At 45.5% G+C, this 22,295-nt stretch overlaps 1 protein-coding gene across 1 annotated transcript in view; it reads right to left on the reverse strand.

Moving 5' to 3' along the window:
• The window catches only part of LOC144823759 (discoidin, CUB and LCCL domain-containing protein 1-like), a 260,003-nt gene that overhangs the window by 111,749 nt on the left and 125,959 nt on the right, over nucleotides 1-22,295 (reverse strand). The window contains exons 7-8 of the mRNA XM_078682569.1: nucleotides 16,740-16,777; nucleotides 15,557-15,757 (exon numbers count right to left, since the gene is read on the reverse strand). Of these exons, the coding sequence (XP_078538695.1) occupies nucleotides 15,557-15,757; nucleotides 16,740-16,777 (239 nt within the window). The remainder of the gene's footprint in view (nucleotides 1-15,556; nucleotides 15,758-16,739; nucleotides 16,778-22,295) is intronic.

Raw genomic sequence — 22,295 nt, forward strand, 5'->3', positions numbered from 1 at the left:
TGATATTATCTGCAAAATTGCGTTTGTCTTTGAAATCACACGGGCGAGCGCGATGAGGTGCCCCTTGGAGGGCACGGTGTTGGGCAGAGCAGGGGATTCCCTGCTCTCTCTGCGTTGTGTGGTATTTCATCACCGGCTGGCACACGACGTTGAGGACTGAGGTGTGTCAACCTGCTCCGAGCACCAGGGCAAACAGCTATATCAAGACAAAAGGGTGCCTGTGCCCGAGTGCCAGGTGGGCGGGGCTTCCGTGCCAACGGCGTGCTGGTGTGACTGGTGTCTGCGGAAGGCTGTGTGCATACTGTGCGGGTGTGCAGGCGGCAGGCAGCTGCCTCCGGCCGAAATATTTTAATATTCTGTCGTGTAAGATAATAGGACCAACCGAATGAAGGGGTGACAGGTGTTACCGTTACCCCACCTGACAGAACTCATGTTATCGACCTTAGAAGGAAGACAGGTTGTGTCTGCCCAGCGGGGATCTGAATATCTGACCTTGAAACCTCGTGTTAAAAAGGCGCTGAGGCAACCTGTCAACCAGACACAAGATGCAGGCGTGTGCCACGCATGATAGAGACCGAGCAGCCATTGCACAGCACCTGTGAGACAGAATACGTTACATGTCAAAATGATAAAGTAGCAAGAATGCGGCTGGTCAGGTGTGAAACCGAGTCGGAAATGTGTCACCCATGAGCCCGGCAGAGGAGTCGAGAGAGAAACACAGGAGTCGGGCTGCGTCATGTGTGACACTATCAGAGGAGCCAGAATGTGCCACATGGGAAATGACCAAGAAGAGTGAATCTGCGACAAAAGACAATTGGCGAAGGAGTGAAAATCTGCAACACTGGAGCCAGAGCAACCCAGTTCTGTCAGTCGTAAATTAGTGGATTACGCACATGTGCAGTGAGTGACGCAAACATCGGAGAAGACATCTGTGACACCTGAATCGTAGGGGCGCACGTTTTTAATGCTTGAACCATAGGAACACGCAGCTACGACACGAAATTCAGAAGAGTACAGACGCGAAGGAGAGGAACACACATCTGCGAAACAAATATCAGAGGGAACACATGTGAATCAGATGGGCACCAATCCGCGACATGTGAATCAAACAAGCACACGTGTGTGACACGTGAAGCTAAGAGCACCCATCTGTAACACTTGAATCAAAGAAGCACACGTGTGTGACACAGGCCAGGTTCTAGCGGGTGGGCCACCCAAACATGAGCCTGGCCCACCCAAACAGGCGCCTTGGCCCTCACAGTGAGGGCTTGAAGGCAGGCGTGCATGCACAGGTCCTGTGTGTCAGCCCGGGCCGAGACAGATTCTTAGACACCTTTCCTGACCCCTGCCGTGGCTTATCACATCAGGCTGTGACACAAAGTTTGACTAATGGAGTAGGTAAGAGGATGTGTTACTACATTTTTTCTTTTTAAAATCTGCCATTTTTTTTCTTTTTAAAATCTGCACAGGCCCTAAACAATTGTTGTCAATATTGTGGCCAATGCATGACAACAATAAGACGATACAAAATGCCCAGATAACGCTTGTGATGAATGATCCTGCTGGAGAGTAATCATTTGTATGTTAGCAGTTTTTAAATGCAGTGAACTGTATTTTATGGGATAGCTCAGTGGGTTACTGCCTTTGTCACAGAGATCTGTGTGTTACTTGGAGTTCAGAAGTTACAATCGTATCATAGGACAGTGACCTATGAACTGTCATCAAAGAGCTGCCTACAAACATGAATGGTATAGTTAGAACTTCGCTTTTTTTGTTTTGTGATATAGTTAGAACTTCCTCAGTCTTTCATTATTATAATGTTGATAAAGTGAGTGTGTTTGGGCAGATATTAATTTTTATCAGTAAATCTGACCCCCATGGAATACTCTGTAAATCCTAAGGTTGTGTTTCTCCATACCAAACCCTTTTAAAATATACTGCCCACCAGTATGGATGACGTGATTCATACACCTTGTAATCCTCTTTTGCTTATGTAACATTCCCTATAGGCTGATTTACATACTTGTATGATTCATTGTCTCCGTATAATGTGTGTGTGATGTAAAGTACTGACACACACTACACTGATATGAGTAGCGCTATACAACAAATGAAATGCATATGAGAGAGGGGCTACGTAAAGATGAGGGGCACTGTTGGAGGGTGGCAGTGAGGGAATCAGAGGAAGAGGTCATGGGGTGGAGGGAGCTAGGGAGAGATGAGGAGCATTGGTGGAGGGTGGTAGTGAGGGAGTCAGACGAGGAGGTCATGAGGGGGAGGGGCTACAGAGATAAGGGGTACTGGTCTTCGAGGAGGAGGTCATGAAGGGGAGGGGCTATGTGGATATGAGGGGCACTTGTGGCGTGAGGCAGTGAGGAAATTCGAGGAGGAGGTCAATAGGGGGGCCATGGAGGGATGAGGGGCACTGTTGGAAGGTGGTAGTAAAGGTATTTATAGAGAAGGAGGTTAATGGTACGGCGCCAAAAAAGACTTTCGCATCAGCGCTAAAGCCGGCCCTGTCATGGCCTTTCTGTTTTTGTTGATATACTGATAAGGGCTACTGTGGAACATACTTAAAAGTGCGCGCTAATTATATTTACTGCTATATTCAATGTTTTAAGTTTGAAGGTGATTTTTCTAATGTTTTTACCGGGCATAATGAAAGTGGAGCCCGATGGTGCCTGATATGAGGCTGGGGCCCAAGGCCATCTGTGAGATAAGGTGCACTGGAGAGCAGTAGTGGATACTCAAGCCTGTACGGGAGTGCGCTGCAGAGTCCGGGGTATGGTGGAGGTAGTAATGAAGAGGGATTCTCCCTGAAGGTTCGCATGGAGGGAGCCCGAGAAGTGTCACTTGCCTGATACTCCCACCTCAGAAACCTTCTCTTCCCATCAAAGGAACATTACATGGAAAAAACACTTTTTGAGAGTGATAACATTTAGAAAGAGATTTGGAAAAGAGTGCGTTTTACTGGGCCTTGTAAGACTAAGAAGAGATAAAGTAGGGCCATGAAGCAGGCCTGCCCAGAAATAGATGCGACAAATCGAGCCCCAGCGGCCCACCCAATTGCACCCTTGTCCCACCCAAATAAAAATTCCTGGAGCCGGGCCTGGTGTGACACGTGAAGCAAAGGGCATGCGCTAGGGAAATGTGTTACAGTTTTAAACCCGCCCCAAACGTTCAGGAAACGCGTCGCGTTTAGCCAGCTGTTACTCATCTCGTTCCGGGTCACGGTGACGGCGTCCGAGGAGCTAGTGGTTCGTAGTATGGAAGGAGCTCGTGTCTTCCCGCATTTCTAAGCCTGTTTATCGTATTGTGAGTCCTAAGAAGCGTCTTGCTTCTTAGATATTGTTCTATCCTTGATAATATTCTTTATTGTTTGTACCGCTTTTGACTATTGCGGTTTTTGCAAGCCACTTTGGTATAAAGCCTGCTAGGTGTGCACACCGCGTTTCTATTCACTCAGTTCTGAGTGGTGTTTATTTTTTATATTGCCCTACCGTGCCTTGTGAGCTTAACCAAGGTATTGGTTTACGGTATTTTGAGGCTATTCCAGGATTGAATTCTCAATTATATGTGGTGAGTCTCACGAATAGAAGAGATACATTAGCTGAAGTGTGACTTACGCTTTACTTATAGTGTCCCATTGCATTTAGATTTCTGTTGAATTTGATGAACCATATCAAGGCTGATATTGGAGGTCAAGTTATTCTGCTTTATTTCCGTATCATCTCCCTCCACTTTCTAAAGGTACATCACAATCCTTAATTTAGGAACATTAAGGGGGGGGATTGTTTTCACTCATTTTTCTTGTATTTTACTACAGTGACATTTAAAGAAGATCGAGTATCCGCTGAGGTGGAGAAGACGGTGGAGTGTTGTTGTTCTTCCCCTTCCTACCCTTGTTTTGTTCCCCTGTTTTCCCCCTGGTTACCGTTTGGGTGTTAGTGCTATTCCTGACCCCCGGAAGGTGACAGGGGGAGGCAGGGTGTTTAGCATCGTGAATCCAGGACACTTCAGAGACAAAGAGGTGCGTGCATGACAGCTACACCACGCTAGCACTGTCAAAAATCTAGGCATTAAGTTTGATGGTGAGCTCACTTTTCGGTCTTCGCTCAATGCAGTGGTAGGGACCTGTTTTGGTCTGTTACGTGTGCTTAGAAAGATCCAGCATTTATTTATTTTTCTGCTCAGAAACTGGTAGTACAGGCCGTTATACCATTTAGGCGTGAACTACGGCAGTGCACTGGTTCAAGTTAGTTAAAATTGTATTGTTTGATTACTTAAAATCATAACAAAATGTTAAAACTGTATCACTCACGTATACATGTATTAATTTAAAAAGGAGCGGAAAAGGAACTTTGATTAGTACAACAGTAGTGCAATAGTCTAGCAGTAGAATTGGATAAAATTTAAAAATTGTCAGAATGTACGTTTGTCTTTTACAGCTCAAGCTCATTAAGTAACATGGCAGTCACAGAGTGATTTTAAGAAAGTTTAAAAAAGAGAGACAAGTCAATATGACAGTTTGTTTTGGGATGCTGAACACGGTGTTCATGTAGTGCTTGCTGAGGGGGGCCGGTGGCCGCTTAAGTTTTTATTACAGGGTGATGTCTGGGCCAACCGGCAAAAGAAATGCTGCCTTTTCTTTCCCCAACGTTTTTGCAGCTCTGGCAACAAATTTGGTAAACCGGATGTTCAGATTGATATTTTCTTGATTGCACTGTATTTGAGCCTGCCTGATTACTTGATTTGTAAGCTGCAGGTGGTCCAAAATGCAGCGGCTCACTCTTCTCATCCTCCCACTGAGAACTCATGTATCCCCTTAGCTTAGGGAGTTGCACTGGCTTCCCATCAGGAAGAGGGTCCTTTTCCAGACCTTACTCCTGATACACAGGACTCTCCATCAGTCTGGCGCTGGGTACCGCAGAGCAAGGATGTGCTTTTATGGTCCATCCAGGCTTCTGCGTTCAGACAACCTCTTTCTGGCCAAAATCCCAAGGATTCGTCGGTCCAGACCGGGGGTTAGGTCCTTTTTTTTCTTTTTTGCCTTCAACATGGAACAAACTACCATTGGAATTACAGAGAATTTCAGCTACCTCCTAGTTTCGGAAGAAACGGAAAACATGGCTTTTAAGCAAGATTGGTGGTTATCTTTTTCAGTCAGTTATCACCGGAGGCGCAGAGCGCCAGGACACTTCTTGAAGTAACGGAGCTCTATAGAAATGCCCTTTACATTACATTACAATACATTAGGACATGTGCATCAGAGGAGCACACACCTGTAACATTAGAGTATCACACATGTGTGACACAGGAATCACAGCAACGCTGGTCTGTGATATGTTAGAGGAGCACACTTCTGTGACATCAATCAGTGGAGTACACAGCAAAGGACTACACATCTGTGGCGCTTGAATCAGAGGCGGACTCACCTGCAACACATAAAGAGGGGAGCAGCAGACTGTTGTGACACCTGACTCAGAAAAGTGGTAACAGAGCTTGAATCAGAGAAGCTCTGTGGTGTAGCTTTCAGTGTTGGTTCTAGGAAGGAACGGTGACGTCACTAGAGAATGCAGTGCTGACGCACGGTCAGCTGAACTTAGCTACCCAGGGGAATTGTCCACCCGTAGCAAATGAGCAACAAGACCTGAACTTTGGAGGGCTGGGGGTGAGGGGGCTAACATGTCAACCAATGAAGGCGGGGTTACCGCTTCAAACAATTGGGGGGAGCTATCCTTAGAGCCAAACCTAGAAAGTAGAGTGATCAATTGTGCATTTTAAACATACTTGTCAAACCGAATACGTTACAAAAATGTTATTATATATTTGACGAGGTCTACAGACTACTCACAGAGGGCCCGATTTATATGTTGTGGATAGGGAACTCTGTCGCAGTGGTGATGGAGTTCCCTCCCTGCCAACAAAATGGTCCACACCCGCCCGATGTAAATGCGGGCGGATCATAGGTTTGGCTACAGGGGTGACTACTACATCACTGCTATAGCCAAACGTCTCTAATGGCCTGATGGAGTAAGTGCCGGTGTGAACTGACTGTATGTCCGTCTGCCTAATTTGTATGGGCAGACATATAGCCATTTTTTAGGTCGAGCCCACAGCATTGCTTTAGCAATGAATGTTTGGCTTTCAAAAGTCTACCCAAACTGCGGATTGGGTACAGTTCATTTGAGCCAGGCGCATGCACATCGCCAGCCACATCACACACCATTTGTCTGAGCCTCGGCATCAGACTTATTTATTTATTTATTTATTCAAAGTTTTATATAGCGCGAACAAGATCCTTACAGATATCAGAGCGCTTCACAATGACAGGGTAGGGGCAGTAGGAATGAACAGAGGTAATGGGAGCAATGTAGTAGTCACTAACATGAAAGGATAATAATAACATACATAAAACATATCAATATACAGTCAGGTAAACAAGTAATATAAGACGGCATAAGTCATTGATCCCACTACAGAGGAGTTCAGGTACACTTTGGGTGTGTGGAAGGCTTATAACAGTGTTTTAGTATAGAGAGAGCACTGAGTGGGGGCAGCGGGAGGGTGAATCAGTGACCCAACGTGTATCATATATTGGTCGGTAGTAAGAAAGTAGCGTAATAGTGTCTCCCTCAAGTAGAGGTATAGTGCCAAAGGACTAGGTGAGCATTGACACAAGGCAATGCAGAGTCTCTGATCCAACATCTATAGCGTTCAGGAGATCTTGGCCAGAAGGATGGTTTTCACCTCTTTCTTGAAGAGTGCAGTGGAGGAGATAAGCCTGGTTTCAGGAGGGAGCGCATTCCAGATCCTGGGTGCCATTCCTGAGAAGGAGCGCTTGTAAGTTTTCTCTTTCCGGAATCTACGGGGTTTCAGGAGTAGATTTTTTGAGCTTCTATTGGATCTCGAACCTCCTGATATAGACAACTTTTGAGCGAGGTAGTTGGGTGCATTGTGGTGCACTGCCGCGTGTGTCATAACTGCAATTTTTAGTTGTATTCTGGCTTCAAAAGGCAGCCATTTTAGGGACTTTAAGTCTGGGGAAATATGCGAATGTTTTCTTGAGCCAGTAATGAGTCTTGCGGCAGCGTTCAGGGAGGCTCTTAAGGGTGCTGTTGTGGATAGCGGGAGTCCGCTGAGGGCCACAATTCCGTAGTCTATTCGAGGGATGACTAACGCTTGTACAGCAGTTCGGAAGTCTTCAGCAGGGAGGAAGGGTTTAATTTTCCTCAGTGTGTTGATTTGGAAATTAGCTGCTTTTGTGGCTTTGCTGACGTGCTGCTGCATGTTGAGCTTGGCGTCCAGTGTGATGCCTAGGGATTTCGCTGAGTCCACGATGGTGGGTTGGACATTGAGTGCTGTTAGGTTGTTGAGCCATGTTTGGGTGGTTGAAATTTTCGCCGGGGGTGAGATGAGAAGGAACTCAGTTTTCAGAGCATTTAGTTTGAGGTGATTATCGGCCAGCCAAGATTGAGTGTTAATAAGCGTGGAATTCAGATGTTTGATATCTTCCGGGGATTGAAGCTTTAGGTACAGTTGTGTGTCGTCGGCGTACATATGGAATTGGACATTAGAAGCTTGGAGCAAGGTGGCGAGCGGTTCCATGACGAGGTTGAACAATGTGGGGGAGAGGGAGGATCCTTGTGGAATACCTAGATCTGCAGGCACAGGTGAAGATAGCACATTGTCGATCTTGAACTTCTGAGTCCGGTTGTGAAGGAAGGACGAAAACCATTTGAGAACCGTTCCCGATAGTCCCATTCTAGTGCTTAGCAGCTCCAGCAAGTTCTCATGTTTGACCGTGTCAAATGCTGACGAGAGGTCCAGAAGGATGAGGAGGCAGGACTCATTGCGATCAAGAATTTGGAGGGCGTCATCAATTATGTGTGTCATAGCTGTTTCCGTGCTATGTTTCGCTCGGAAGCCTGATTGATGAGAGTTGAGGAGGTCAAATTGGTCAATGTGTCTTGTTAGTTGGAGTTGGACACATTTCTCCAGCAGTTTGGCCAGGGTGGGGATATTGGTGATGGGCCGGTAATTGTTTAGGTCAGACGGATCAGCTGTAGGTTTCTTGAGTATAGGCGTCACTTGCCCCACCTTGAGGGAGTCCGGAATGAGGCCTTGTTGCAGGGAGCTGTTGATGATTTTGGTCCAGAGGGAGGAGCAAGGGGATGAAGTCTTTTACCGCATTAGCAGGTAGAGGGTCTGTGAGGTGATTAGAGGGCTTCAAGGTGCAGAGCAGTTTGCGGATTGCTTCTTCCGAGTAGGTATCGAAGTACAGCCAAGATGCCTTGTTTTTAGGTTGAGTGTAAGACATTCTGGTGTTGTTGGGGAATCGACTTACATCCAAGATGAGGTCATTTCTTATGTTGTCAGTCTTTAGCTTAAAGAAAGCAGAGAAGGCTTCACAGTGTGGGGTGTCGCTTGTTGTGCTGTTTGATTGTAGGGGTTGAGTCTTTGTTTGGGTCTTGATTAGTTCGAACAGCTTTCTTGGCCTGTTTTTTGCTTGATCCAACTGACGGCTGAAAAAGTCCGCCTTTGTGCGCTTTATTTTCCTGAAGTAGGCGTTTCTTTTGTTCTTAAGCCTTTTGAGGTGCAGTGCTGAAGGGTCCGATCTCCAGGTGCGCTCTGCCATTCGCATAGTACGCCTGTCGTCATTGAGTCTATCATCATACCAGGGGTTAGAAGTTTTGGTGGAGACTCTCTTCAGTTGAAGTGGGGCGACTTCATTGACTACTGTGTTCATAGAGTCAAGGTAGTGGTCCATCAGTGTTTGAACATCCGAGGCACCTGAAGGGGGAAGGAGGAGATTGCCGATGTGGGGAGGCAGGGTAGAGGGGTTAAGGTTCTTCATGTCCCTTTTCCAAGTTTTGGATTTGATTGGTTGAGCTGGGATAGGTTTCACTTTTTCATTGATAAAGAAGGTGATAATGTGGTGGTCAGACCAGTCGCAGGGTTGGATCGCCTCCAGTTGTGTTGAGTTCTCTTTGGCAATGATGAGATCGAGTATCGAGCCTTTGTCATGTGTTGGTCTATCGCATATTTGGGTGAGGTCAAGCGCATTAAGGAAAGTTTTGAGACTATTCACCACTGTGTCTTTCTGATCGTTCCAGTGAAGATTGAAGTCACCCAGGTAGACTTGGGTTGTCTGCCGACCGGCATTGGAAGTGATCATGTCCATGAGTTGTTGGGTGAATATGAGGTTGTCACCAGGCGGGTGATAGATGAGATGTAAAGCACAAGCTTGTTTGCCCTCGCTGGTGATGTCGAGGCAGAGGAGTTCACTGGAGGGGAAGGCGGGAGGGGTGATTTTAGTAACGGAGAGGTTGCTCCTAAACATGCATGCAATTCCCCCGCCCGTCTTGCCAGGGGACCTGTCCAGCCTAATGATGTTATAATTGGGGGGGACTAGTATGTCCATAATCGGAGTAGAGGCTTCAGTAAGCCACGTTTCCGTTAGAATGGCTAGGTCCAGATCCCTAGCTAAGACGAGATCAGGAATCCGCTCCCCTGTCCCCCCATCAGACTTCAAAGGAAGACGCTCCCCCGCCCCTCGCCACGCAATGCCGAGAGCTTGTTCCATTTGTGTTCATGCAGTCCACAACAGCTCCTACCACGGCACATTGTTTCATGTTTATGGGCTCCATTGCCTTTCCCTTGCTGCAGCCTCCAAAGTCCTTGAATTCTCACTGCACCCGCTGCTGCAGGTTATGCCCGGGTGCTGCATCACATGATTTAGCACAGCACTCTCTTTCTTCATATCCCCTTCTTCCCCCATGTTGATCTCTTCCTCTCCTTGTTATTCCCATGTTTCTAATCATTGATTGTCTTGTGCAGTTTTATGTAGCACGAATTATAGCGCTTTACATGAGCACCCGTTACGTTGCACAAGGACACATTCATTTTTGGTAGGCAGCACGCGGAGATTAAGTGAATTGCCCAGAATCACACTATGTTGATCCAACGCCGATGCTCGAGACATTACGCCATCATTTTGGTTCCCAGCCACTTTTAACCCTTTCACTCTCATTCCTATACCCACTAATGTTATGTGTAAGAGGGGTCAATTAGGTAGGGAGGAGCTTCAGCACAAAGGGGCCCTGCACATCAGCTGCAGTACCCCTATTCAGCTACAGAGACGCAAATACAGCCATTGCTCCAGATACATGAACGAAAACAATACTAGGGACCAATCCTGGGAGTATCACCTTGGTGGTTCTTTGCTCTATTAAGCTGTTTCTGAGTGCTCAAGTATTTTTAAATCAGTGGAAAGAGGTACCACAAGAGTCTGATGTGCCTAGGATCTAACTCCTACTTGCCCCCAGGGCTTCACATTTACCGTCATATTGCATTTTGATGACTATATCAGACTGGGCACTCCCTCCCCCTCCCCAGGTACTATACAGTCCATTTTTTATCTATGCTCTTGCTCGCACCTTTTACATTAATTCTAAATACTTCCAATCTTGCCAAAAAGGGAGCAAAGGAATAATTTTAAAAAGTGTTTTCCCAAGTTCACACAATTTAGCCAAATACACAATATCTTCTCTCTCTCTCTACACCCCTCTCTCTCTACACCTCTCTCTACACCCCTCTCTCTCTACATCCCTCTCTCTACACCCCCGTCTCTCTACACCCCCGTCTCTCTACACCCCCGTCTCTCTACACCCCCGTCTCTCTACACCCCCGTCTCTCTACACCCCCGTCTCTCTACACCCCCGTCTCTCTACACCCCCGTCTCTCTCTGTTTGTCTATCTATCTATCTCCCTCACTCTATCTATCTATCTCCCTCAATCTATCTATCTCCCTCACGCTATCTATCTCCCTCACGCTATCTATCGCCCTCACTCTATCTATAGCCCTCACTCTATCTATAGCCCTCACTCTATCTATAGCCCTCACTCTATCTGTAGCCCTCACTCTATCTGTAGCCCTCACTCTATCTGTAGCCCTCACTCTATCTATCTATCTCCCTCACTCTATCTATCTATCTCCCTCACTCTATCTATCTCCCTCACTCTATCTATCGCCCTCACTCTATCGCCCTCACTCTATCTATCTATCTCCCTCACTCCATCTATCTCCCTCACTCCATCTATCGCCCTCACTCTATCTATCACCCTCACTATCTATCTATCTATTTATCTATCTATCTATCTATCGCCCTCACTCTATCTATCTATCACCCTCACTCGATCGCCATCAGTCTATCTATCTATCTATCGCCCTCACTCTATCTATCGCCCTCACTCTAATCTCTCGCCCTCACTCTATCTCTCGCCCTCACTCTATCGCCCTCACTCTATCTATTGCCTTCACTATCTATCTATCACCCTCACTATCTATCTATCTATCTATCGCCCTCACTCTATCTATCTATCGCCCTCACTCTATCACCCTCACTCTATCTATCTGTCTATCTATCACCCTCACTCTATCGCCATCAGTCTATCTATCTATCTATCGCCCTCACTCTATCGCCCTCACTCTATCTATCGCCCTCACTCTATCTATCGCCCTCTATCTATCGCCCTCACTCTATCTATCGCCCTTACTATCTATCTATTGCCCTCACTATCTATCTATCTATCTATCGCCCTCACTCTAGCTATCTATCGTCCTCACTCTATCTATCTATCACCCTCACTCTAGCTATCTATTGCCCTCTCTATCTATCTATCTCCCTCACTCTATCTATCTATCTATCTATCTATCTATCTATCTATCTATCTATCTATCTCCCTCAATCTATCTATCACCCTCACTCTATCCATCTATCTATCTATCTCCCTCACTCTATCTATCGCCCTCAATCTATCTATAGCCCTCACTCTATCTATAGCCCTCACTCTATCTATAGCCCTCACTCTATCTATAGCCCTCACTCTATCTATAGCCCTCACTCTATCCATCTATCTATCGCCCTCACTCTATCTATCGCCCTCACTCTATCTATCGCCCTCACTCTATCTATCGCCCTCACTCTATCTATCGCCCTCACTCTATCTATCGCCCTCACTCTATCTATCGCCCTCACTCTATCGCCCTCACTCTATCTATCGCCCTCACTCTATCTATCGCCCTCACTCTATCGCCCTCACTCTATCTATCACCCTTACTATCTATCTATTTCCCTCACTATCTATCTATCTATCTACCTATCCATCCCCCTCACTCTAGCTATCTATCGTCCTCACTCTATCTATCTATCTATCACCCTCACTCTAGCTATCTATCGCCCTCACTCTAGCTATCTATTGCCCTCACTATCTATCTATCTCCCTCACTCTAGCTATCTATTGCTCTATCTATCTATCTTTCTCCCTCACTATCTATCTATCTATCTATCGCCCTCACTCTATCTCCCTCACTCTATCTATCTATCTATCTATCTATCACCCTCACTATCTATCTATCTATCTATCTATCTATCTATCTATCGCCCTCACTCTATCTATCTGTCTATCTATCACCCTCACTCGATCGCCATCAGTCTATCTATCTATCTATCACCCTCACTCTATCTATCTATCGCCCTCACTCTATCTATCCATCGCCCTCACTCTATCTATCCATCGCCCTCACTCTATCGCCCTCACTCTATCTATCGCCCTCACTCTAGCTATCTATCGCCCTCACTCTAGCTATCTATCGCCCTCACTCTATCTATCTATTGCCTTCACTATCTATCTATCTATCTATCTATCACCCTCACTATCTATCTATCTATTTATCGCCCTCACTCTATCTATCGCCCTCACTCTATCACCCTCACTATATCTATCTGTCTATCTATCACCCTCACTCTATCGCCATCAGTCTATCTATCTATCTATCGCCCTCACTCTACCTATCACACTCACTCTATCTATTTATTGCATCACCACAGCATCACTCAGGGGCACCACAACATCACTATGCGCTACCACAGCATCATTCAATGCCACAGCATCACTCGTCGCCACCACAACATCACTCAGCGCCACCACAGCATCAATCTGTGCAACCGTTCAACAACAACTGGTTCAAATATGCTCTCTCAATGTTTCAAGCTTGATTACAAATGTCACAAAAAGATGTTAATATTTCGCTTCTGTTCTAGGATTTTCGTCACAATAAAATACACTTAACATAATCTTCACAAAAGTTATTTACAAAAGTTTAAGCTATTGCCATTATAAATTAAAATGACTTTTATTTACGTATTAATTATGTTTAAAAAAAAGCCATTGTTATTTGTAATATCAATACATCTAAGTCACGTAAATACAACACATATTGCATTACAAATGCTATAGGTGTCACATTTGCGAAAGTTAAAACTATTGGCATTGTAAATGACAAAGCTATGAATTTAGCTATTTTCAAAACCAACACTTAAATACAAAATTTGTCATTTACAAAACCAATAGCTCAAACTTTCCTAGTGCAAGACCTATTGCATTGCAAATGCTTGTTACTGTCTGTCACTACCAGGAAAACTCTGGCGGCAAAGGACTGTAAAAACAAATAATGCCTTCCTCGTCATGGGAGATTACTCCCATTGCGAGGGGGGCATTCTCTTTTTTATTTTAAGAAAGAAAATCCCACTTCAGGATTTTCTTTTAGAAAATAAAAAACTGTTTGGTGTCTGTCAATGCTTTTCACAGTTTGGTGCAGGGCTCCAACAACATGACAGAGCCCCGCACCAAACTGCGAGAAGCACTAACCGGAACCGCAGTGACGGCGGTTCCTGTTACACAGCATATGTGAATCAGAGGAGGGTGTACATGAATTAGTCAAGCACACATCTGTGACACACATACATCGTAAGAACATAACTGAATAAAAGCCAAACACACTTGTAACACATGAATTAAAACAGTCACACATCTGGCAAGTGACCCCAAGTAGAACAAATCTGTCTCCGTACGTCAGAGGAACACGCATGCACGACGTGCATCAAAGCAGCACACCCCTGTAATGTGCTTCAGTAAAGTAGACACGCTTGCATGACATCAGTGACATGTGATTTAGAGGAGTGAAATAAGACACACAAAACAATTGTAGAAACGAGTAACTAACATGTTTGACAGACAGTAGTGATACTCAGTAACGCGAAACAGACAGTGGAGCATAAATATGTAATAAGTGGAACAAATGGAGAAGTTGAAATATGTAACAAGAGGAACAGACACAAGAGCAGGACATAAACATTTGAAACCGGAGAAGAAGTGAGATTCTGTGTCAGGATGAACTGATGTAAAAACAGGAAAATACAAGTGGTGCCGACAATGGAGCTTGAGTCTATGAACAAGAAACAGATGAGCAGCAGAAATCTGTGGCCAGAGAAACAGAAACATGATAAGCCACAGGAAAGACACTCCTATTTTTTTGGGGGGGTGGGGGGGGGGCTTATTATCATGTGAGCCATTGCACTTTATCTAGAATTTATAAGCTGCTATCACATGCACTTATGCACTTTACCTCCAAAACTGGAAAATGGTTAATTGGATGTCGGGCATGTTATATTTTGGCATTGTATTCATATATGTTCAATCAGATTTTGTGCTTGTTATGTATTTTTGTAATGATTTTAATTAATCAACAAATAAAGTATTTACACTCCAGTGGGGTGCATAGGAACATAACATAAGTATTTCTAAAGCACATATTCACCCAGAAGGGTATCTTGGCGCTGAATAACAGATGTTTATTGTTACCTAACTCAATGTTACTCATTTTATCGATCTCAGAAGGATGAACGGCTGAGTGGACGCGCCGGGATTTGAACCTGTGACTATGGGATCTAACACAGGCCTCTACAGTGGACCCATTAGTCCACTAAGCCACCAGACCGAGAAGAGATTACTTCTGTCACATTCCACTTACGCCTATGCACCTTGTTGACTATAGTCAAGGCTACTGCAACTATGCAGCAGTGTAGGATCAAATTATATGGCAGGGTTGACAAAATTATGCGCCAAGAAAAGGCAAATTATGGGGCATAATGCAGAACATTTTATGATTTTATTACTTTTTTGTCATTTCTACACATAACACTGAGCAAAGTTTTCACCTCATTAGTACCAGTTTAACACCCAAATATAACAATAAGCAACAGAAAGGTGACCAATTAACTTTTGCGAAGGGTCTTTCACGTTGCGGCAACAAGTGTAGCCATATTTAAGTAACTTTTGATTTATTTGATCTAGGAGCAATTTTTTGGGTTAAAATCTGGAGAATATGCAGCAAATGGTGGATTATGTAGCAAATCCATAATTATGCAGAAAATGCCACTACCGCAAAATGGCATAATTCCAGTGACCCTGACCATACTTCTAGGCATTTGCCATGGGAAGACCGGATGGCCTTGCTTTTGTGCTTGTAGTGAATTTATGAATCAAAAATGCTTCACTCTTAAGGGGGTTAGGTATATATTGAGTATGAATTGAGGGTGTGGTGCATACTCCCATGAATTCATGAAGGGGAGGAGGGAATGGTTAAGTTACAAGAGAGGGATTTCTACATTTACAACAATGGAATGAGATGGAAAGTCCAACACTAACTTACCTGTGACGTTCCTCCGCCCTCCTAGGTCAATTTCCAGCCACTCCTCACTGGAGCCACCATCGGCCGCCCAGGAGCGGGGGGCTCCAAGAGCATCAAAGCTTGCCCGCTCCGCCGTCCACACCATTGGCCGGCCACCAGCGTCCACGTCCCGCCAGGAAGAGGAGGCGCGGAACACCGATACATCCAGCACTTCGTCACAATCTGTTTGGAGGAAAAGGATTCACTGTTACAGAGGCAAGACTGGGCTTGGGCTCAATAAAGGTAGATCTGCTGGAGGAGAAGTGGACGTCCGGCTCTGAAAGGCCATTGGAGCAGGCTAGATTTAATCTTAAGCCAGGCAAGGCAAAGAGTGGTCACGAAACCTCGTTCTCAACTATGCCAAACTGTTCTTTTGAATAGTAAGTATACAAATGCTGATAGCATAACTTATTGTGACATAACCCAACTTAAACTTGGCAACCGATTTAGCTCCTCTACTGCTCTGCCAGCTATGATATCAGTGTTTAGGTCTTCTCTTATTATTTCACCAGGCTCTTGCCACATTCCCTCTCCCCGATACCTATTTTCCCCTTCTAGCGCTTTGAGGCAGCTTCATGGCTGCATTGTGTAAATTCTACACAACATATATGTGAAGATATCATGGGAGTCAAATTTGCAGAGAATTGGGCACTGGTGATGTGGACTGTGCTAAATGCCCAAGGAAATATATTAGTAATTTGTTACTGAAAAGCAGAGAAGGGCCCTCGATCCCTGGATTTGGGGGTGGGAATTTTTTAATATGATCCGACTGGAAATGGTGCTAATCGAGAATGGCCCTGTGATGAAACGGTTAGGCCGTCTCTGGGATCCAGTTCGGGGTGGATGGCGGAGGTGGCTGCTCCTCAGGACTGGTCTGCCTAGTCTGTAGAGCTTTAGAGTTCGCCGTTGCTCTCCTCAATCCAGTCATAATTTATGTATTTTATATTTTTGGCTTGCATATTTTACCAAAACATGTAAGTATTGACCTGGAATCTTTTCTTTTTAAATTAGATTGCCCCTTTTTTCTTCTTTCCTTTACCTGATAAGTCTTTTTTAATTGGCCTTCTTGAGCTTGGCTTTTGTTATGAAAAACTGAATAAAATAAAAAATACATTAAAAAAAAAAACGAGAAGGTGATGGGGTCATCGAAGGCCATCAGACTCACCTCTGCTAAACAGGAGCCGTTTCTCAGACAGAGACCCCCTTGAAAGAGAGAAAAGATGCTGGTTGGGAAAAGTTTGATCAGGGTGAAGGCAGTCCACAGCGGGCACTCCAGAGTGGATCCCAGCGACACACTGTGCATGGCACCTATGCCCAAGCCAGCACCACCCAAAACACACGCTTAGCCCAGCAGACAACCAAGAAAAAGCCAAAATCATGCCAATCTTACCCGCAGACTACCCACCACCCCAATGCCAGAGTAAAAGAACGAGAAAATTAAAGCTCAGATAAAAGATGAATCCAGTATGATGAATAAGCAGTCTGCAGTCTGTTGCAAAGTGCAGCTCTCTGCCCTGTCACATCGATAAGGGCATTGGGTGTACGTATGAGACACAGAACATTACACAGCGGTGGGCAGGAACACGGACTATGCGTGGGGCAAAACAAAGCATAAAAGAGGCAGAGAGCCCCTGGAGGGCCCAAACAGTCCAGACATACCCCTCTGCTAGATACTACCTCCTCCTGGTTCGAGCAGTCTGCTCCCACTCGTTAACCCCATCCAAAAGGGACTGAGGCAATGCAGAAAAAGACACCCCGTAATGGCGGCAGCGGGCCTGACATACACAATCCCCACTGTTCATGCACATGACTGAAGCTGCAGGCTCGCTTGCATCACGAGCTAAACATTTGTTCATTCAGTTAGTGCAAGCAGACACATAGGAAGACAGCAAGCATCTTACTGTTGCATGTACTTGGTGCAATAAAACACATCACTATTGAATCAAGGCCTCTGTGTAAGCTGCCACAGCCTGTAAACAACACACTCTGTGTAAATTGCGCGTAAGATGCATACATAGTCAATAAAGCCCCCGTTGTAACATACTTACGCTTAGTAAAAGCAAACACTCGCACTGTAAACTCATCACTTTGGTACTGAGTGTTTCCAGAGATGCAGAAAGACTGTAAACACATTACAATCTGAATCATGTGCTTAGTATAAGAAGACACCAAAAGCATTAGGCATCTAACCGTTTGTATCAAGTGCTTAATGTAAGCAGACAGATACGCTATGTGCAGCATGGACTTAGAATAGACAGACACACAGGTGGTAAACACCCTGGTATTTGTAGAATGGTCTTAGGGTAGGCAGACACATAGGTAGTATTTTTAGAATGGACTTGGGGAAGGCAGTCACACAAGTGATGGACCCCTCTATCTGTAGCATGGGCTTGGGGGAGGCAGACACACAGACTAATAGCACCCGCTATTTGTAGCATGGACTTAGGGTAGGCAGACACAAAGGTAGTAGACACCCTGCTATTTAAGCATGGACTTAGGGAAGGCAGACACCCACTCAGCTATTTGTAGCATGGACTTAGGGTAGGCAGACACACAGGTGGTACACACCCTGCTATTTAAGCATGGACTTAGGGGAGGCAGACACAGACTCAGCTATTTGTAAAATAGACTTTGGGTAGGAAGATACACAGGTGATAAACACCAAGCTATTTGTAGCATGGATTTAGGATAGGCGGACACACAGGCAGGAACAAGCTGCTATTTGTAGAATGGACTTGGGGTAGGAAGACACACTGGTGATAGTCACCCTGGTATTTGTAAAATAGACTTTGGGTAGGCAGACACACAGATGACAAACACCAACCTATTTGTAGCATGGATTTAGGATAGGCGGACACACAGGCGGGAACAAGCTGCTATTTGTATAATGGACTTAGGGTAGGAAGACACACAGATGATAGACACCCTGGTATTTGTAGCATGGACGTAGTGTAAGTAGCCACACAGGCAGTAAACACCTCACTATTTGTATCGCGAGTGTGGCATAGGCAGACGCACCGAGTTTGTAAAAGTGTCAATATATGCATCATTGGCTGACAAGGGGGCTGTAAGCAGTTCACTGTGTTGTGTATAATTTAAGCAGACATCCAACCAAGAGTGAAGATTAGACGGAGACACAGGACGTCCTCTCACTAACTGCATCACACGGTTAGTCTAAGAAGACACCTGGACAGACTACAGATGCCGCAGTATTAGTATCCCTTGCCAAGTGTACGTAGCCACTGTGTGAACATCTCATTATGGTGTCTTTATTGTTAGGAAACAGACTGTAAACCCCCCACCATGTGTATCTTGTGCTAAGTGTAAACATGCACACTCGCATAAATTGCAACAGAGGCAATGACTGATGGTTAGATACCAGGAGAAAGGAGACGTTTCTTGTAATCCTAGGTCTGCGTCGTAGAAATCTTCATTGAAATCACGGTATAGTATGGTGTGACATGGGCACTAATGCAACAACACACACCACACCTCTGCTGCTGTCCACTGTGAACAGGGCCTCCCTGCAAGCGGACTCGGCAGGGAAGATCTGCTCCTTCCTGGGTCGGCTCTAGGCTTATGGTGGCCCTGGGCAGGGAGCGTAGGTCAGGGGCCCTGGAAGAGAGGGGCCGGACGGGGCGGAGTGCGGAGGCCAGTGAAGGGGGGTCAGGGTGTTTGGAAGTGGAACAGAGCCGGAGGCCGCCAAATCCCTGCCAGGGGCCGCCACGCAAATATGTATCCATCCTCAGAGGATTATTATATTAAGGATATATATTGGCATGGTGGCCCCTGGGGTTTGGTGGCCCTGTGCAGGTGCACAGCTTGCACATGCTTAAGGCTGCCCCTGCTGAGTCCTTCTCAGCAAAAACTTTAGTGCGACGGAGTGATCAGTCCTGGTCACCTCTCGATCATTCCAAAAAGAATGATGATTGGCGGAAACACTCCACACAGGGGCCTGCCGATAATCAACTTGAGTGACAGGCAGGAAGAGCGAATAGGAGGAGTGGATGAGAGAGCCTGAAGTCAACCTGAAGCAGGAAGAGATGTGATGAGCTTTTAAGTGTCAATACAAGATCCCATCTTCTCTCCTGAGACAGGACAGAGACCCCCTTATGAATCTGTTGAGGGATTCCATTACCGCCACACACCGAATCCCATCCTCTCCAAGAACCCGCTCTTTCGATATCTAATACCAACACACGTGTCTGAGTTATAAAAAGCCAGGGCGGAGAAAATTAGAAAAGTTGGGTAGCTGTCTAGTAGAATGTCTGTAGTTCCATTACCCACATGCAACATGACACTAAATATTTTGTAAAAAAGGCCTTAATCCATTTTCTAAATGACAGAATTAATATACCTTATTTTCATCCACCCATACCGAACCGAGAGTTAGGACGGGGTAAGGCTTACTGAGAGCAGCAGTAGGGTGGTCGGCCAGGCACTTCATTTCAAAGTGCGAATGTCCCTTTGGCCGGCCAACTTGCAACGGCCAGCCTGACATTCACACTTTGAAACCTCTAAGCCAGCTGTCTTAAGACAGCTGGGTTAGAGCAAGTGCAGACCTCCAGTGCCTTCGGGAGCGTCGAGAGCAGATGCTCCCTCCAATCCTAGCTCTGCTCTCATGCAGCATGAGAGCAGCGCCAGGATTGGTTAAGGCACTTCGCAAGGGCCCGTGTTGAACATCGGACTGCTGATGGAAAAAGTGCAGCGAGGAGAAGGACGTGTTGCATTGAAGTGGATTTTACTTTTTTACCCACCACCCATTTGCCCGCCTCACCACTCCCCAAACATGCCGGCCGCCACTGGATGTACATCATATAAGCTTGTAGGTGTTTGAGTTTCTCCACTGCAACAGTAAGAGTTCTTTGTGGCTTGTGTCCAAAAGTGGAGAGCCTTTCAGTCACAATCACCCATGCATCGCCTACCTGCATACTCTTCTCAACATTGACAAGAGACACTGCCAGACGTGCAGAAAATGATGCCAAGGCAATCCCTAGACTAACAACACATGGAGCTAAAAACTCAACCTAAAGATTGGTATGTTTACATCAAACACCAACTCAAACAAATGCACCATCAACGTGCAGAAAGACACCCGAGACACTAAAGTAAGATTAAAACTGTAATGCTAGTAAGCAAAGGGCATTAGTTATATTTTATCTTAACCATTCAAAAAATGTATCTATTTAGGGAACAATTTACGTAATTTTACGGGATCAATTATGAAAGCAATACACTATGCAGATAATGCTAAGTGTACACCTGCAATTTCTGATGCTGAATGGCATTTCAGAATCTACAAAAGTACAGTGACTGGAAAAATATGTCTCACAATGCACAAAAGGCACACTGCAAATCGTAAACGTTAGTTCTGTCTTCCAAAATTCAATTTGCGAGCCATAATGAATTGCAGAGGAAAGGGTGTGCATAGTGGGCATCTCCCCTCTTTTGCAATTCACTATGCAAAGCATTAACGTTTTGCAGTTTAGGTTGTGGTCGCCAATATTCAGTCAGATACCTACTCCCAGAAGAGGCGTGGTAAGACGTTCAGAAAGTGGAAGCTGTACCAAAAGCAGCTACCAAACTGTGAATGGTGGCTGCCGGCATTGTGGGTAGCAGGCCGCATTCCAGGGGATTGTTGCAGGTTCTCTCTAATGCCATTCACAGAATGTTACTTTAAGCAGCTCTGCCCCTTTAAGAGTGAAAGTATAGGCAGGAATGGAGGTCTTCTGTCTCTCACAGGCCTCATTCTGCCATCTGTAGCTATTGGCAGAGAGAGTCGAAAACTGTGTTTTTGAGATTGCCTGCGAAAGGGCATTTTGCGCTTTGTCTGATTAGTACATCATTTGCACCTCTACATAACGATTTGGTCGAAAAATTTGCAAGAAAAAACTACTTTGCAACACTACCTTTGTACATCAGGGCCCAAGTCTCCTCTCAGTCTTTCCTTTGGGTAAAATCCTCTGTATTCTTAGCTTAACATGACATGATCGAGCTTAACAGACAGCGCAGATGTATGGCTGTGAAAGACATAGTGTGGACTTACCAGGAAGTTACAGGGGTTACAACAATCCATGGATTACCATTGGCTTGCTTAACTGTAGCTCTTATTTCCTTCCTTTCTATTTGAAGACGTTCCTGGTTTCAGCCTGTCCATCTTAGGTTAGTCCCGCTCATGGAACATAGCCACTTTACCTTCACTTTCAGTGCCTGCTTTATGCTCCATGAGTGTGCATGGGTTTTCCAGCCATCTCCCTCATGAACTTCTCTACCCTAATGTGTACTCCCCCTCCACATTGCTCTTTTGCACCTGCTTCTCCCTTTGTGTCTGTGTCCTCTCGCTTGTGTTACTTGTTCCCAGCACGCCGGGTTGCTTCTCTTACCCTCCCCCCACTATGCTCATCCACTTTAATTTGTTTTAAAGTGCTTTAGCGCTATGTTGTAAAAAGCAATTTTGCACTATTATTTTTGAGGTTTCGCCTACGCAACGCGCATGCGTTGCATAGGAGAGACCTGTAGCCATCGCCACAGCTTTGGGGGCAAAAACGTGCACATATTGCATTGCAAGCAATGCAACACGTGCACATCTTGGCGATTTCCTCTCTGGAGCACGCCGCGCCATATGGTCATGCTCGCGCGATGGAATCGCTGCAGGCCCCCTCCCGCCGCGCGAGGCGTGCTCTTTTTTAAAAATTGCAGATCTCCTTTCACAGCCGCGCAG

This window comes from Lissotriton helveticus, chromosome 3_1 (genome assembly GCF_964261635.1).
Source record: "Lissotriton helveticus chromosome 3_1, aLisHel1.1, whole genome shotgun sequence".
In the NCBI taxonomy this organism is placed as follows: domain Eukaryota; kingdom Metazoa; phylum Chordata; class Amphibia; order Caudata; family Salamandridae; genus Lissotriton; species Lissotriton helveticus.